Raw genomic sequence first — 17,195 nt, 5'->3', positions numbered from 1 at the left:
TTGTTGATAATTTCTTTTAAAAATCTTACTTTGGTTTTATTTGAATAGTAAATATAAACACAACGGTTTCTCTGGATATAAAAATAATATAAAAGTTTTTCTGCATATATATTTATAATTGGTTGACATAAGTTCTCTAATCTCTTTTTTATGGATATAAATTTCAGGAGAATTGTCAGAAAAATCATAATATTTTCGGAAAAGTTTCACTTTAGTCCTAAATTTTTTTTTGAACATAAAAGTATTTTATTTTGGCTCAAATTAACAAAAAAAAACATTTTTTTCTCTTTTAATAGGCAATGACATATTATCATCTAAAATCAAATAATCGAGATTTTTCTGTTCAAAAAATAAAATTTAGACTAAAGTGAAACTTTTTAAAAAATATTAAGACTTTTATAACAATTTTCCATAAACTCTATCTCCTAATAGAGATCATTCGTGCTTTGTTCTTAAATATCGTCAAACAACAGTGTGGTAAGACCTAAAAATTAGATTTAATATGCAGAAAAATATAGTATTAGCCAAATTAACTAAAACTACATTCCACCACCTTGTTGGCTCTAGAACCGCATCTATATATAGGCTGATAGGCATGAATCACAATCCATGTAAAGCATGCATAGATGTATGTGTAGAATAAAGTCTAATTTCGGACTCATGATACAATACTATATATGTTGGTATGCCACCAATATTACATCGGTAACGAATATTGTAGAAGGATTTTCACTAAGATACAAATATTGAAGTTTGAAAAAATACTACCGACTCTATCGTAACAAAAGTTGTTGATATAAGTATCAAGTATCAAATAACCAACATCAAAATTCGAAAGTGTAAATGGATTTCACGACAGAAGAAATTTAAGTGTTAAAAACTTTTGTTTTGGAAAAAGTTATGTAGAAACAAGTGTAATGTTTGTAAGAACAACTTATTACCCTAACATTAAAACATGGTGTAGAAGTGATTTTTTTTTATCAATGACTTCTAATTCATCGGTATCAGATGTTGTTCTCTTTCTTTAAAGTCGATGGTTCAAGTTTCGTCGTAGACATAGATAAAATTATGTGTTAGCTTAAAAATAGATTATATTTACCAGTCTAAAAAGTGATTCTTTTTTCAATCCATTATACTATTTTTTTATATCAAAAAATCTTAAATACATTTTATATTTATTAGCTTTTTATAAATTTGTTTAATATGTTTTGTTATAATAACTTTATAAATTATAGTATTAAATAAAATATAACAAAACAATTTTTGTTTTTTCTGTTATAATGTATTTTTGTTATATCTTTTTTGTTAAAATAACTTCAAATTATTACGAAGTATTACAAATTTTAAATAAATTTTAAACAATTATAATATTTAAAATATGACTATACAGTTAAATTAAGTAAACATACATAGACTTGAAACACTTAAAATAACTTAAAAATAGCTAAATTCAAACTTAAAGGACCAAAATTACATATATAAAACTTTAACCTTAAATTTGATATTTGATATTATTGAACAATATAACACTATTTTGGTGTTATACTATCCACATGAAATTTAGTGTTGGGTTTGAGATGACATAAACAAACTACTTTTTAACAAATTTTAAGTTATATATATATATATATATATATATATATATATATATATATATATATATATATATATATATATATATATCCTCTATACACTTTGTGTGATGTTAATTTATGCAGTATATATAAAAGTCCCTTGTGTGGAAATAAAAAGTAAAAACGCAAATGATTGACATGATTTTAAGAAAAAAGGCATTATGTTACAAAAAGGTGTCTGCCTCTAGATAGATACATTTGACATTTTTGTTATCATACACTAGTGTACCAACTTGTTTCCTACATTCATATATTAAGACAAAATTTTATCATTCTTTTTCTTACCATCATCGTCTTTAGTGATGATTATATTTACTAATTTACATGGTTCGGCTTCTTTTAACATCTTAACGACTGTTCTCATGGTTGGCCTAAGTGCCGGAAGCCTCGATGTGCACAAAATCGCGATCTTCAATACCTTTATGGTATCCTCTTTGTAAAGATCGGGGATACTTGAATCAACAAGACTTAACACAGTTTCTTTGTTCTTCAATTTACTGCATACCCAATACACTATATCCTTATTTTCACCGTATTCAGACTCCATAGGTTTTTTACCGGTCACAAGCTCCATTAACACTACTCCAAAGCTGTATACATCGCTTTTTTCGTTCACTTTGTACGTATACCCATATTCTGTTCAATATAAACACCAAATCTTGTTAATATAAAAACCAAAGATGTTATACCTAGGTTTGCTCTAATACCATGTTAGATATGTGTAGTTTATAGTTTTCTTATCAACAAAGCCCTTTTGTTAAATGGGTAAACTTCAAACATTTATAAAGATGGATAGGACCATGTTTACTTGATGTGAGATTAATTGGTAGACATAAGTTCTCATACCATGTTAGATATGTAGAGTTTTTATTTTTAGATGAAAGACTAAAATATATATAGATGTTGACAGAACTGTGTTTAGCTGATGTTAGACTCCTGGGAGAACGCTTACCTGGAGCGATGTAACCATGTGTTCCAGCGATCACATGAGTAGAACCATCAGTGGAATCGGTTTGAATAATCTTTGCAAGTCCAAAATCCGCAATTCTTGGCTTCAAATGCTCATCCAAGAGTATATTACTTGACTTGACATCTCTATGAATCACTGGTTTTTCACATCCGTGATGTAAATACTCTAAACCTTTTGCAGCTCCAACAGCTATCCCGTATCTTGTTTCCCAATCAAGTCCGAGTTTCTTACTCGTGTGTAACCGATCCCAAAGACTTCCATTAGGCAAATACTCATAGACCAATAAGTTCGATTCCTCACTTGTAATACTACAATACAATTTCACAACATTTACGTGCCTTATCGAGCTTAATGTTTCCACCTCCGCATCGAATTCCGACGAATCTTGTTTGCCGGAATGCTTTCTTTTCCGGTGAACGGAATCGGAATTCCGGATGTGTTTTACTGCCAATTCCACCCCGTTTTTTAATGACGTGCGGTAGACTTGGCCGGAACCGCCTTTTCCGATCAAATTTTGTTCTTTGATCGAATCAAGAATGTCTTCTTCCATGAAGCCTAATACATGAAATGATTTTATGTTCCATGAATCCTCTTTCAACGAACGGGATTGATCATCCTTTTGACTTTTGTTCTTCAAGTAACAGAAGTATGCAAGGAAAACGAGAACAATAGCTGAGGCAACTGAGAAGCAAGTGATTGCTGTCCGGAGTACGCTAGACGTGCCACGGGAATCTGAAGAACATCGCCGGAAATAGCTCACTTTTTGGCTGCAAAGAGCAGGATTTCCGGCGAAGCTTCCATTGTAGGCCTCGATAGATAGAGATTCTGGTATTGCGCCGGCTAACTTATTGTGGGATAGGTCTAAAAGACTTAGCCTCGGAGATGATAAGCTGGATGGAATTTGACCGGAGAGTTGATTACAGGATAAATTTAACGAGTTAAGCGTCGGTAACCACCCTAAAGCTGCTGGGATTTGGCCGGAAAATGAATTATACGCCATGTTTATGTCTGTTAGCGAAGCACATGAACGTAACGATTTTGGAATCTCACCGGAGAACTTGTTGTTATCAAAATGAAGGCTGGTCAGTTGGGTTAATTCTCCAATGGTTGCGGGGACTTTGCCGGAAAATTGGTTGTGACTTAAGTCGATCATATTTAAGGATGTAGCCTTTGAAATCTCCGGTGGCAATTCGCCGGATAATCGATTGTGAGCAGCGAATATCTGCGCCAATGTTTTTGCATTCGCGATGTCCGATGTAATTCCTCCTTCCAAATCGTTCGTGGCAATATCAATGATCTCAGCATTAGGAAGCCCCCATATTCCACTAGGTACAACACCGGAAAGCATGTTGTTGCTCACTCGAAATCGTGTCAGCGTCTTACAGTCAGAATAACTCGCCGGAATTTCGCCGGTGAAATTGTTCTGAAGGATAAGGAGCTCCGTCATCTTCCCGTTCTTGCACATGTTGGGAGGAATTTGTCCGGAGAGGAAGTTTTCCGACACGTCAATGAAGTTGAAGTCAGACAAGGAGCCGAGCTGCGGAGGAAGTTTCCCAGTGAGCTGATTCCGATACAAAGACAAGTTCACCAGTTGCTTGAACTCGCCTAGCTCCGGCGGAATCTCTCCCGATAACTCATTTTCAAACAATTGTAAGCTCTTAAGCTTATTCAGATACCTTATCTCAGAGAGATCACCTTCGAGATAGTTGGTGGAAGCATCGAAGAACTGGAGGTTCGTTAAGTTACGTAATCCCACCGGAAGTGTTCCGGTCAGGTTGTTTGCCCAAAGCTGAAGCATCCATAGCTTCACTAGCTTGCTGATTTCCTTTGGAATCTCTCCGGTAATATAATTGGACGAAATCTCGAAGTTAATAAGCTCCTTAAGATCCCCAATACCAGCCGGAATCTCACCTCCGATGCTACAATTCGCCATGTACAACCAATTCAAATTTAGCAGTTTCAAAACTTGTTTCGGGAACGGAGTTTGATCAAACAGATTGTCTCCGATGCTTAGAACAACCAACTTCGTCATATTTTCCAGTGAACTCCACGGGAAAGTTCCTGAGAATTCGTAATAGTTAGTTTCATAACAAATTCAAAAAAAAATGTCCGCAAAAGAATGAATTTATCATGCATTTTAGCAAATTTCCTCACCAATTCACGAAACAAAACGAAATTATCCAACATTTGTGTAAACATTTACAAAAAGTACCTGAAAATCCACTGTTATTGACGTAGAGATACAAAAGTCCGTTCATGGAAGATATATCAGGAATAGGACCGGAGAAGATATTGTTTCCGAGATCCAAATAAGTCAACTTCGAGCACTTGTTGAGGTCTTCTGTAACGCTTCCATTCAAATAATTAAAACCGAAGGCAAGCTTTTCCAACGATTGGAGTTGACATATCGAATCAAAAGGAATCGAACCAGCAAGATTCTGATGCGAGAGGTCGATTTCCTTAACCGAAGATCCAGAATCATCACAAGTGATTCCCGTAAAGTTACAAATCGAATTATCCGATCTCCATGAATCAAATACTTTTGTATCAGATTCCGCTAAAGCGGTTTTGAGATTCAACAGGAATTCAAGTTCGTCGGAGCTGACGGAAGAGATAAATCCGATGAGGAGAAGTAGGAAGAAGTGGTTTCTCCGGTACGTCGTGTTGGCCGTTTCCGGCGACATGGTAGTGGGATGAGGAGGAAACGGTTTCTTTTTTACGATGTGTCACACTGTATTTATACAATATAAAAAAATTTAATAATTCGATTGCTTCCAAAATTTGTATATAATGATGTATGCATATTGGTAAGATTTAGATATATATAATATCTAAAATCTAAAACGGTTATAAAAATAAAATTAACAGGTTTAATAAGATATTACAATATCTTTAAATACATGGGGTACCGTTTAATCACATATAATTTTGTTAATTTTTATAATTTTAAAAATATAACATTTATAGGTTTATAGTTATAATATTGATTCCGACCCTTAACTCTTTAAATTTTATTTGCTTTTTATACTATTATCTATGTTTAAAAAAATGACAGAAATGGAATAAATTGGCAGGTTTGGTTTTGCCTGCATGCAATTGAAGTGTTTTTGGTGGAAAACAAAATTGAAAGGAAAAAAGAATTCATTGGTAATTAAATGACATTTTTTTAATAAAATGGGTTCTCTTTATGTTTGGATTATGGAATTGCTCAACACACCAATAGCAGGAAGAAGTTTGAATATGCAAAGTTTTATGTCTACTATAATAGAAAGAAGAAGAATATAGAATAGCTAACCTGAATTTGAATTTGTGATATGCAATTGAAACAGGAAGATGAATTGGATTTGTGATATGCAATTGAAACAGGAAGATGAGGAACGAAGTATAGCCGAATGAAATTAATGGTTATTGCTGTAAACATATATGTATATATAGGGGGATTATATACATCACCTCCCCCTTGGTAATTATTAACTTTTTATTCGATATATAATATTTAATTTATTATTAGTTATAAATATAAATATTAAATAAAGGGTTATGGTATAACTTGTTACTCGTTTATTTGCGACGTCTACATAAAACTTTTATTATTTAATTAATGAAATGAACATAAAGAAGAAGTTTTATGTATCTTTTCTCAATTCTTGGTATATCTTATTTGAAAATTTTATCTTTTATTGGTTTTTTTGTATTTTTTTGTTTTTTTTATCATATTAATTGTTTGGATTATCTATATGTTATTTCTATATTAGTATTATTATTTTGTTCGGACTATCATCGTGTTAACTTTTTTGTTTAAATTATTGTCGTTTTATTTTTTTCGTTTGGACTATCCTTATATTATTATGAGCTTCATTGAGTTAGGACCAGAGGGTCCAACCCGAGTTGTGGGACCGGAGGGTCTCCACTGAGACACATTGACCGGAGGGTCAATATTGAGATATAGCCATGAGAGGCTAATGAGATGTGTGGTATTTTGGAGAACTCACTAAGTTTTGTGCTTACTGTGTTATGTGATATGTGTTTCAGGTACTTCTCAAGATCGCGGGAAGGCGCCAGATTGATAGTACACACGAGATTGAGTTTATGTTTTTGAGGATCTTGGATTTTATCAGACAATTTATGAATTTGTGTTTTTGACAATTTGACAATTTTGGTTTTGAAAAAATGTGATATTGATAATTATGTGGTTTTGAAAATGAAAAATTTGTTTGAAAATTTACGGTGTTACAAAATACAAAGATCGTTCATCTTTATCTCTATTATCTTGTGATAAACCGAGTTCCTCTTCACTTTAAGTTGATCGCACTTACTAACTTGTGTTTGCATGCAAACCTCGTTATGAATCAACTTGGTGTCTACTTGATATAACTTGTTGCTATTTATTTCCTTTATATTTTCACAATCTAACTCTTCTAACTTATTATTGTTGAGCTAACAAGATCTGATAGATTAACTTATTATTCCGCATTATATTATCTTGTGACTAATGTTTGTTCAAGTTTTTCTCTCAACATGTCTAGTGACAGTTCTCAGACAAGAATCATATAGCCGTTTTTCGGTCATTTTCTGGTACACTTCTTGAAGAACAGTTCACATACATTCTCTGATTTCGTATCTATGAATTTCATCCAATTAAGTGTTCGATATGTACCATCGAAATATTTCAATTTGTTAGTGAATCACGATTTTCAGAAAATCCAAACAATCTGTTCATCCTCTATTTCTAACACTTGTCTCACAAACGAAAAGTTGCAATATATATATATATATATATATATATATATATATATATATATATATATATATATATATATAATAAATGAATAATTTTAATCTCTTTTTGCCAAGTGTCACTCTAATACAACTCCTCATTAATATTATGTCATGTGTCATGTAGATATATTAGGCAACTCATTTCAAAATTCAAAATTACATTTTCTAATTATATGTTAAATTTGAAGTTATAATAACTTTAAAATTTTGATATATCTCTTAATTAATAATTTATTTAAATTGATTTTTTTTAAAATAATTATAAATTTTTATTATGAAAGTTTAATTAATTTTATAACCCGTGGTTCCTACGGGTTATAAACAGTGGCGGACGCAGAAGATTTTAGTAGGGGTAACACTAAAATTTTTTTTTCCGAAAAAATCTAAATTAGTAGTGGTACTCGTATTTTAAGCCAGTACACCTAATAGAAAAAAACATAAAAAAGAAAAAAATTTACACTACGTGCCGGAATAAGAGCAGTGGCCCGGGACCCCCTGGGCACCACTAAGGTCCGCCACTGGTTATATATATATATATATATATATATATATATATATATATATATATATATAGTATTAGTATTAGCCTGTTAGGTGATGACATGTGAATAAAAACTCGCTATTCATTAATGATTATTTTGCTGGACCAATAGACCATCGAGTCCATTTGGCGGGCACCCCACCAATTGCTCTAGCTCTTACTTGTGAGTGACATGTATTTGATAATGTTAATATTGTGTTAGCACACAAGACGCAGATTCATCGTACATAGTGATAGTAAAGTTTATTTTGATAAACTCTACTATCCCTAGGGTTTTTGTAGAACTATTTTATATAATATGTTTTCTATTCAATGAGGAGAATATTATTGATTTTGAAGATAGTACTTTTAACAAACTACCCTTGAGTTTGACCTGACTTTCGATAATTACGTATACATGCGTTAACACTACATATAATTTTGGTGAATAATGATAATAAAAGTTAGTTTTACAAGGACAAAATTATTTTCAAGATTTTTAAAATAAAATGGAAATCGAACCAAAAAGGGTCATCCAAGATATGACTCTAGAGAAAAAGAGAAAGAACCACGAAGATCACAGCAGACCACACCACTTTTCCATTGCAAAGCTAATAAAACAAAACAATATTTTTATAATAATTATTATAGTCCTTTATTAGTGCATCCAGACAACTATGAAATACACATCATACTTCCATATCCTTTCGCTTTCAATAATAGAGGATGAAATTCAAAATATAGTTAATTAATTAAGTGTTTGGGTGTATATGGATACAAGTCGGTGACGATGCGATTGAAAGCCGCCTTCATTGACCTGGTTGTTCTCTTTTGCACATTTCATCGAACAGGTGGTGGCTATTGGATATGATTTGTGTGGTCACCCAATGCCACTATTTACAAATGGTATCGAAGTCTTTTTTTGGCACAAAATACATCACCTGACTAAATTGTAAACTTTGTTCACTAAATTGTAGGCTTAATCTAAGAACAATTAAATTTAATTAAGTTACTTCCATATATTTTCTACTCAACCAACATTCAAGTCCATTTAATTTTGAAGTCCACTTCCAAGGCACTTTGATATCAAATTCTAGTGTGTTATCATTTAGACCCTACCTCTACTACTTCCATTTAAATCCTAATCATGTTACCACTTGAAACTAATGTTCCATTTTCAAGTGTCATATCACCAAGATACAGTTGTGGTAGCATGGTAACAATTGGATAGAGAAAAAAATAAATAACCTTTTACTTTTCCTTCTTACCTACATTTTTATCCATTTAAAATTGTGAATAAAATGTTATTGGGAAAATAAAACTGAACATTTGTTATAACTTTAAATGGGTATTTATTATAACTTTAAATGGGTATGAATGTGATTGGAAATAAAAAGTAGGAGGATATTTGATTTCTCTTGTAGAAAATGTCAATGTATAGTAGGACAGTATGTCAATTAGAGTTAGAAAACCATATATAGAAAAATCTAGTCACATTTACTAATGCAGTGCATATTGAGAATTTAGAAGAAAAAACGTTTATAAATGGAGAAAGACATAAGAGCCAAAAATATGACCAACTTAAAACATACATTACTTTGTTTTGTAAGAAGTTTCATGACCCACTTTATATAGATCGAAACTCTCAACTTTTCAAACCTAATTTTTTTGTTTTGATCCATAATTTTGAATTTCCTTTGATTTTGAGTCATTTCTCATTTTAAATTATTTTATAAAATTATGCTTTTATCGTAGATCGCATGATTCATTATACATTTCACTTGATTACTTTGCTATCAATTTCTATTGATGAAATTTGACAATACCTCTCAAATTCAGAGCCACCATAAAAGAATGTAAGCTCTTAAAACCATCTTAAAACAAATAAATTTCTCTCTTTTATGAAATTGTAAATATTATATATGTTGTTTACTTTCTGCAGCTATAGGTTTGCATTTTTACCCAATATGGGAAGCAGCATCCGTTGATGAATGGTTATACAATGGTGATCCTTATGAACTAATTGTTCTACACTTCTTACTTGGTGTAGCTTGTTACATGGGTCGTGAGTGGGAGCTTAGTTTCCGTCTGGGTATGCGACCTTGGATTGTTGTTGCATATTCAGCTCCTGTTGCAGCTGCAACTGCTGTTTTCTTGATCTACCCAATTGGTCAAGGAAGCTTTTTTGATGGTATGCCTCTAGGAATTTCTGGTACTTTCAACTTCATGATTGTATTCCAGGCTGAGCACAACATCCTTATGCACCCATTTCTTAATCCTTTTCCATATTGGTATGGATTTACGTGTCGTGCGTTTCATCTTTGCTCCTCCTGGAACTTGACGGTAAAGAGTGTTCATTGGTGGTAAAGATGATGCCACCGATTCTGTCTCCTCCATTGGTTCGCTCTCTTCCATTGGTTCACTCTCTTCCCATTCGTTGGAAGGTAAAGGTGCTCCATCGTCAGAAGGTATTGGATGAAAGGTGGTTGGATTTATAGGGTAGTAAGGATCCCCTACCATCATGGGGAATGAAACTTCCTTTTCTTCATCCGTATCCTCGATGATTATCCATTCTCGTGAATGTGCCATGTCGAATTCCTATACATTTTGGATCACCAAGAGTTTAGTCTATCAAATATTACTCCCAAATTAAATAGTTCATATGATCTGATCATAATAAAATGTAGTTGCGCACCTACACCTAGTTGTGATAGGACATACGCACATATAAACTTTAGTTGGAATATTTGATCTAAATCCTTGAGATCAAAAACATTCCGGGTATTTAAGGTGTATTCTCATCGCGGGTCTGAGTCTTTATATATGACTCTATATTCTTATTTATTATATTCACGCTTTAACTGTTGTTTGTTACTTCAGGTCTATCTGATAAGGCTCCGGCCAGTCAGGACAGTCGAAAGGGCAGGATCATTTTAGCATATAGCCGTTCTGGAATCCAACAACCCAAATCGACATGTCTATCCAGTCACCGCTCCCGTAAGTAGTCCTTCAGTAGAATAATTAATAATACTTTTTAATGTAGGCTAAGGGATATACCTAAACCTAATAGACTAAGCCCTAAACTATAGACGTGCTTTCCTAAGAAAGTACTAGTTCACTATAGTTAATAGCTCTGATACCAATCTGTCACACCCCGGCCGTCGGCAGAAACACCGGGTGATGTAACGTCATTCTTCGTATCACAGTTATATAACATACATTGAACAGTACTAAAGAAAATACATACATTTATTGATGATTGAAAGTTACATTACTGTTTTTCTAGAACCTATTACATAATATCCGACTATTGTATACTTCTTAATGAACAGAAAGGTAATAGTAAAACTTCTCCTGTTCGAATACATACCAGCTTTTCAATTTCCTGAAAACACATGCATTTAAAAATACGTCAACATAAAGTTGGTGAGTCCACAGGTTTTGACTCCATATAAAAATAATACATTTTCCAAGTTCAAAAGTATAGTTTTGAAAGTATCATTTTGACTCTCCAACGATTAGTAGATATATTAGGTATAATAGTTTACTTAACAATTAAGTGATATACCTAAACGTTCCATGTACCTAGGGTATAAGTATGGGGAAACTTATACTTAACATTTATACTTGTATGACGACAAAGTATAATGTTTCTAACAATTTGCTACCATGAGCCTGTAACCGCTGCTTTGACATAATACCTCTGATAAAACCCACTCATGATTTCCATGAGGAACACCGCACGCTTCATCTACGCCGGAACAAATAACAAATAAAAGGATAGTTCGTCACTCGCTTAAATTTGATTGTAGCTAGCAACCACGAGTGGGGTTGTCAACCCGTATACTAATTATACACGACTTCCTCGCTCACACGGGATTAACGGTTACAGTTCAGAAGATTTCTGCTAAGATCCCCAACTTAGTTGATGAATACAATTACTCATGTAGACTTCAACGGCTTCCTATAGCTCTAACAACAAAACATTTTCGTGTCTAAAACCCTATGTTATTAGACTTTGCTTTTAAACATTACTCATAAGTTCATATTACTTTAGGCAGTATAACAGCTATAACTTGAGGAAAAAACCAGGTTTTATCATAAAACCAACAACAACATATAACATACCAAGTTTTATCTTGTCATAAAACTAACAATAACTACATATAACATACCAAGTTTTATCTTGACATAAAACCAATAATAGCAACATACTTTATAAATTAACATATAGAACTTCCGAATATAACTTCGGAACTATATCGCACACAACATATATATAGAATCCTAAGTATAACTCAAGATCTACATTAGTATAATAACATGCTAACAAGTTGATAATAGTTGTATATATTCAAAATATTATATTTAAACAACTATATCCCGGTTAATATAACTATCTACGTTGATACTAATATACTATCATATAGACATAATATTAACGTGTATACAATATTTAGCATGCGTTTTCCCCCAAAAATATTAAAAAGTGGGGCCGTGAAACTCACCCTGGTAGCGTGATTTTATGTAATCTAAGCAGAAACGGTCAGCGGTACGAGGTCGTCGGGGCTCGGGATGCAAGAGGGCTTCAGCAAATGAGAGAAAGGAAAGAAGTTCAGGTGTAAGAATGGCTGGGGTCGAACTTGCTATTTATAGTAAGTTTTTGGACTCTCACATCGTGAGTTTTATAAGACTCACGTCGTGAGTCAGGCATGATAATCTCGTAGACTTGCCATTTGCGTCCCTAGCTTTGGAAGGTTGCCAGATGAGTCCTCACGTCGTGAGATATCCTTGCTCACGTCGTGAGTTTGGAACTTATCCCTTCGTAGCCTCTTCACGCACCTTCTATATCCGAAATGTGGCAAATTGACTCCTCACATCGTGAGTTTCTATGCTCACGTCGTGAGCTCAGTCGGATTAGGGTTTCTGACAGCTGTATCTTCGGAAGGTCGTAACTTTCACATACGAACTCCGTTTTTGACGTTCTTTATATGCACGCGTAGGTATTTACAAGTACTACAACTCTCTTTTAGACTCCAATAGCTAATTCTAAGTCTATTTTAAATTCCCCTTATTATAGAGATTTATAGTGTTTGGTTTATCATAACTTCTTCATGCGAAGTCAGATTCAGACGTTTTCTATATTTTTGGAATCCTATGGACGTATACTTTGAGTTGCATCATAAAGAAAGTTCATATTTGTATTAGAATTTATCATGAACTACATATCACTTTTATCACATTACTAGTTTAACAAAATCACATTACATGATTGGCATAATCACATGTGATTGTCTATTGACCTATTTTGACTGGTGTTACATTCTCCCCCCGTTAGAATAATTTCGTCCCAAAATTTATCTTATGGATGGGGTTTTGTCAAACAGTTGGGGGTATTTTTCTTTCATCTGATCTTCACATTCCCAAGTAAATTCAGGTCCCTGTAAAGAGTTCCATCGAACTTTCACTATGGGAATACGACTTTGCTTTAATCGTTTGACTTCTCGATCCATGATCTCAACAGGTTCTTCTATAAAGTTGAGTTTCGTATTGACTTGTATCTCTTCGAGAGGTATAACAAGAGTGTCATTGGATAGACATCTTTTCAAATTTGATACGTGAAAAACATCGTGTACATTACTTAACTCTTGAGTCAACTTGAGTTGGTATGCGACAGAACCAATTCTTGCTAGAATTTCAAAAGGTCCTATATACCGTGGATATAATTTGCCTCGTTTCCCAAATCGAATTACGCCTTTCCAAGGAGAGACCTTCAACATTACTTTATCTCCAACTTGGAATTCTAAAGGCTTACATCTTACGTCAGCATAGCTCTTTTGACGATCACGTGCAACCTTTAATCGATCCTTAATTTGCACGATCTTTTCAGTTGTCTCGTGGATTATTTCTGGTCCAGTACGTAAGGTATCACCTCTACGTTCTCAGGCCATCTGCGTATCTCCAACTTCTGCCTAACATATTGGGGAACGACATTTTCATCCGTAAAGAGCCTCAAACGGTGCAACCTTGATGCTGGTGTGATGACTATTGTTGTAGGAAAACTCAATTAATGGTAAATAAGTATCCCACGCATTTCCAAAGTCTATTACACAGGCTCGGAGCATATCTTCTAAAGTCTGAATGGTTCTCTCACTCTGACCATCAGTCTGTGGATGGTAAGCTGTACTCATATCTAGACGTGTTCCTAAGGATTTTTGTAGAGATTGCTAAAATCGTGAAGTGAATCTACTATCTCGGTCAGAAATAATAGAATTTGGAACTCCATGCAATCTGAAAATTTCCTTAAGATAAACTCTAGTCAGCTTCTCCATCTTGTTGTTCTCCTTAATTGGTAAGAAATGGGCGGACTTAGTCAGTCTATCGACTATTACCCAAATAGTGTCAAACCCACTAGGAGTTTTAGGTAACTTAGTGATGAAGTCCATTGATATCTGCTCCCATTTCCATTCAGGTATTTCCGGTTGTTGAAGTAAACCTGAAGGCTTTTGATGTTCTGCCTTTACTCTAGAACAAGTCAAGCATTTTCTCACATAAGTAGCAATTTCTGCCTTCATGTTTGGCCACCAATAATGTACTTTTAAATCTAAGTACATTTTGTCAGAGCCTGGATGCACGGAATATCTGGACTTGTGGGCTTCTTCTAAGACCAAGTCCCTGACTTCACCGAACTTAGGCGTCCAAATTCGGTTCATAAAGTTTCGCGTTCTGTCATCTTTTTGTATAAGTTGCTTTTCCATTCCTCGCAAAGCTTCGTTCTTGATGTTTTCTTCTTTTAGAGCCTCAAATTGAGCTTCTCTAATTTGTGCGGTAAAGTTCGAATGGATAATTATGGTTAATGCTCGTACCCGACGGGGTTTAATATATTCTTTCCGGCTCAAGGCATCTGCTACCACGTTTGCCTTTCCGAGATGATAGCGAATCTCACATTCGTAATCATTCAACAATTCGACCCATCTTCGTTGTCTCATATTAAGATCTTTGTGGTTGAAGATGTGCTGGAGACTCTTGTGGTCGGTAAAAATAGTACACTTAGTACAGTATAAGTAATGTCTCCAGATTTTTAGTGCAAAAACTACAACTCCCAATTCAAGATCATGGGTAGTGTAATTATTCTCATGCACCTTAAGTTGTCGTGATGCATAGGCGATAACTTTTCCTCTTTGCATCAACACACATCCCAATCCTTGATTTGATGCGTCGCAGTATACGACGAAATCTTCTGTCCCATCTGGAAGGGATAGGATTGGTGCACTACACAACATTTGCTTCAGTTTCTGAATAGCAGCTTCTTGTTTGTCTTCCCAGTTGAACTTCGTATCCTTCTGGGTTAGTGTTGTAAGCGGTTTGGCTATTTTGGAGAAATTCTCTATGAATCTGTGGTAATAGCCAGCAAGTCCTAGGAATTGACGCACTTCTGTTGGCGTCTTTGGTGCTTCCCAATTCCTAATTGCTTCAACTTTGGATGGGTCAACATGAATTCCTTCGTTGCTAACTACATGACCTAAAATTTGTACTTCTCTAATCCAAAACTCACATTTGGAGAATTTGGCATACAACTTTTCTTTTCTCAGTAGCTCCAAGATTATTTGTAAGTGTTGACCATGTTCTTCCTTGGTTCGTGAATATATCAATATATCATCGATAAATACGATCACGAATTTATCCAAGTATGGTTTGCAAACACGATTCATGAGATCCATAAACACTGTTGGGGCATTGGTCAATCCAAAAGACATAACTAAGAACTCATAATGACCATAACGAGTTCTAAACGCTGTTTTTGGAATATCATCTTCTTGTACTCTGAGTTAATGGTATCCTGATCTGAGATCTATCTTTGAGTAGTAGCTGGATCCTTGCAGTTGATCGAATAGATCATCAATTCTTGGAAGCAGGTAACGATTCTTGATCGTTAGCTTATTCAGTTCCCGATAATCAATACACATTCGAAAAGATCTGTCCTTCTTCTTGACAAACAAGATTGGTGCTCCCCAAGGTGAAAAACTTGGTAGAGTAAAGCCTTTGTCAAGAAGTTCTTGTAGTTGGCTAGAAAATTCTTGCATTTCGGATGGAGCCAACTGATAAGGAGATTTCGCTACTGGTGCTGCTCCTGGAATTAAGTCGATTCGAAACTCGACTTGTCGGACGGGAGGTATTCCAGGTAGATCTTCAGGAAACACGTCAGGGAAATCACATACTTGAGGTATGTCCTTGATTTCTTTTGTCTTTCTCTTCTTATCTACAATGTGGGCTAAGAATGCGCTACATTTCTTATGTATATATTTCTGGGTCTTGGTACAAGAGACGACTTTGAGGTTCTTCCCAGATTTATCACCATAGATAATCAGGGCTTCGCGGTTTGGTAAGGGTAGTTGTATAGCTTTCTCATTACATAAAATTTTGGCGTGGTGTGAAGATAACCAATCCATGCCAGTTATGACATCAAAACTACCGATAGGCATTGGCATGAGGTTGACGTGAAAAAGGTAGTTATAAAGAGTTAACAGACAATTTTCTAGGATTTCGTGTGTTTTCTCGGTTTGACCGTTAGCGATTTCTATTTCATAGATTTCTTTTAATTTGCTAGACTCATGACTTAACAATTTTCTAAACGTCGGAGTTATAATACTTCTATCTGCTCCAGAGTCGAAGAGTATGGTAGCATATAAATTATCTATGAGAAACGTACCAGATACGACCGAAGGGTCCTGGATAGCTTCTCTGCTTCCGATCACGAATGCCCTGCCACGTTCTATGCCTCCTTGACTCCTTAACTTTGGACATTCTCTCTTGATATGTCCAACCTCTCCACACTCATAACAATTTCTTCCTTCACCATGGCCTGCTCCAGTATTTGCTCCCTGATTCACTGATCAAAGATAGACCTAAGATCAGGGTACCATCAATTACGAGTCCATGAGAGTGATGTTCCTAAGACAGCATTTCAGACTCGATATGGTCACTACGAGTTTGTAGTAATGCCCTTTGGTCTAACCAACGCACCCGCGATATTCATGGATCTGATGAATCGGGTGTGCCGCCCCTTCCTAGACAAGTTTGTGATAGTATTCATAGATGATATACTTGTCTATTCTCGGAGTGAGGAAGATCATAGACAACATTTGAGACAAGTGTTTGGAACTCTAAGGGCGGAGAAACTATAAGCAAAATTCTCAAAGTGCGAATTCTGGATCAAAAAAGTAACTTTCCTCGGTCACGTGGTTAGCGAAGAAGGCATACACGTGGACCCTTCCAAAATTAAAGACTCAGG

General features: G+C 34.6%; 1 protein-coding gene across 1 annotated transcript; it reads right to left on the bottom strand.

Moving 5' to 3' along the window:
• Nucleotides 1-1,752: 1,752 nt before the first annotated feature.
• Nucleotides 1,753-6,003, bottom strand: LOC145119159 (Leucine-rich receptor-like protein kinase family protein). The gene is made up of 4 exons (XM_079054783.1): nt 5,900-6,003; nt 4,817-5,335; nt 2,587-4,665; nt 1,753-2,270 (listed from the first exon to the last, which is right to left on the bottom strand). Exons 2-4 carry the CDS (start codon nt 5,286-5,288, stop codon nt 1,888-1,890), a joined length of 2,934 nt encoding a protein of 977 aa, XP_078910909.1. The 5' UTR covers nt 5,289-5,335; nt 5,900-6,003; the 3' UTR covers nt 1,753-1,887.
• Nucleotides 6,004-17,195: the final 11,192 nt, after the last annotated feature.

Source organism: Lactuca virosa, chromosome 6 (assembly GCF_052849685.1).
Source record: "Lactuca virosa cultivar CGN04683 chromosome 6, Lactuca_virosa_CGN04683_v6, whole genome shotgun sequence".
Lineage (NCBI taxonomy): Eukaryota > Viridiplantae > Streptophyta > Magnoliopsida > Asterales > Asteraceae > Lactuca > Lactuca virosa.
The sequence above is the reverse complement of the archived record's forward strand: the minus strand, read 5'-3'. Positions and strand labels throughout refer to the sequence as shown.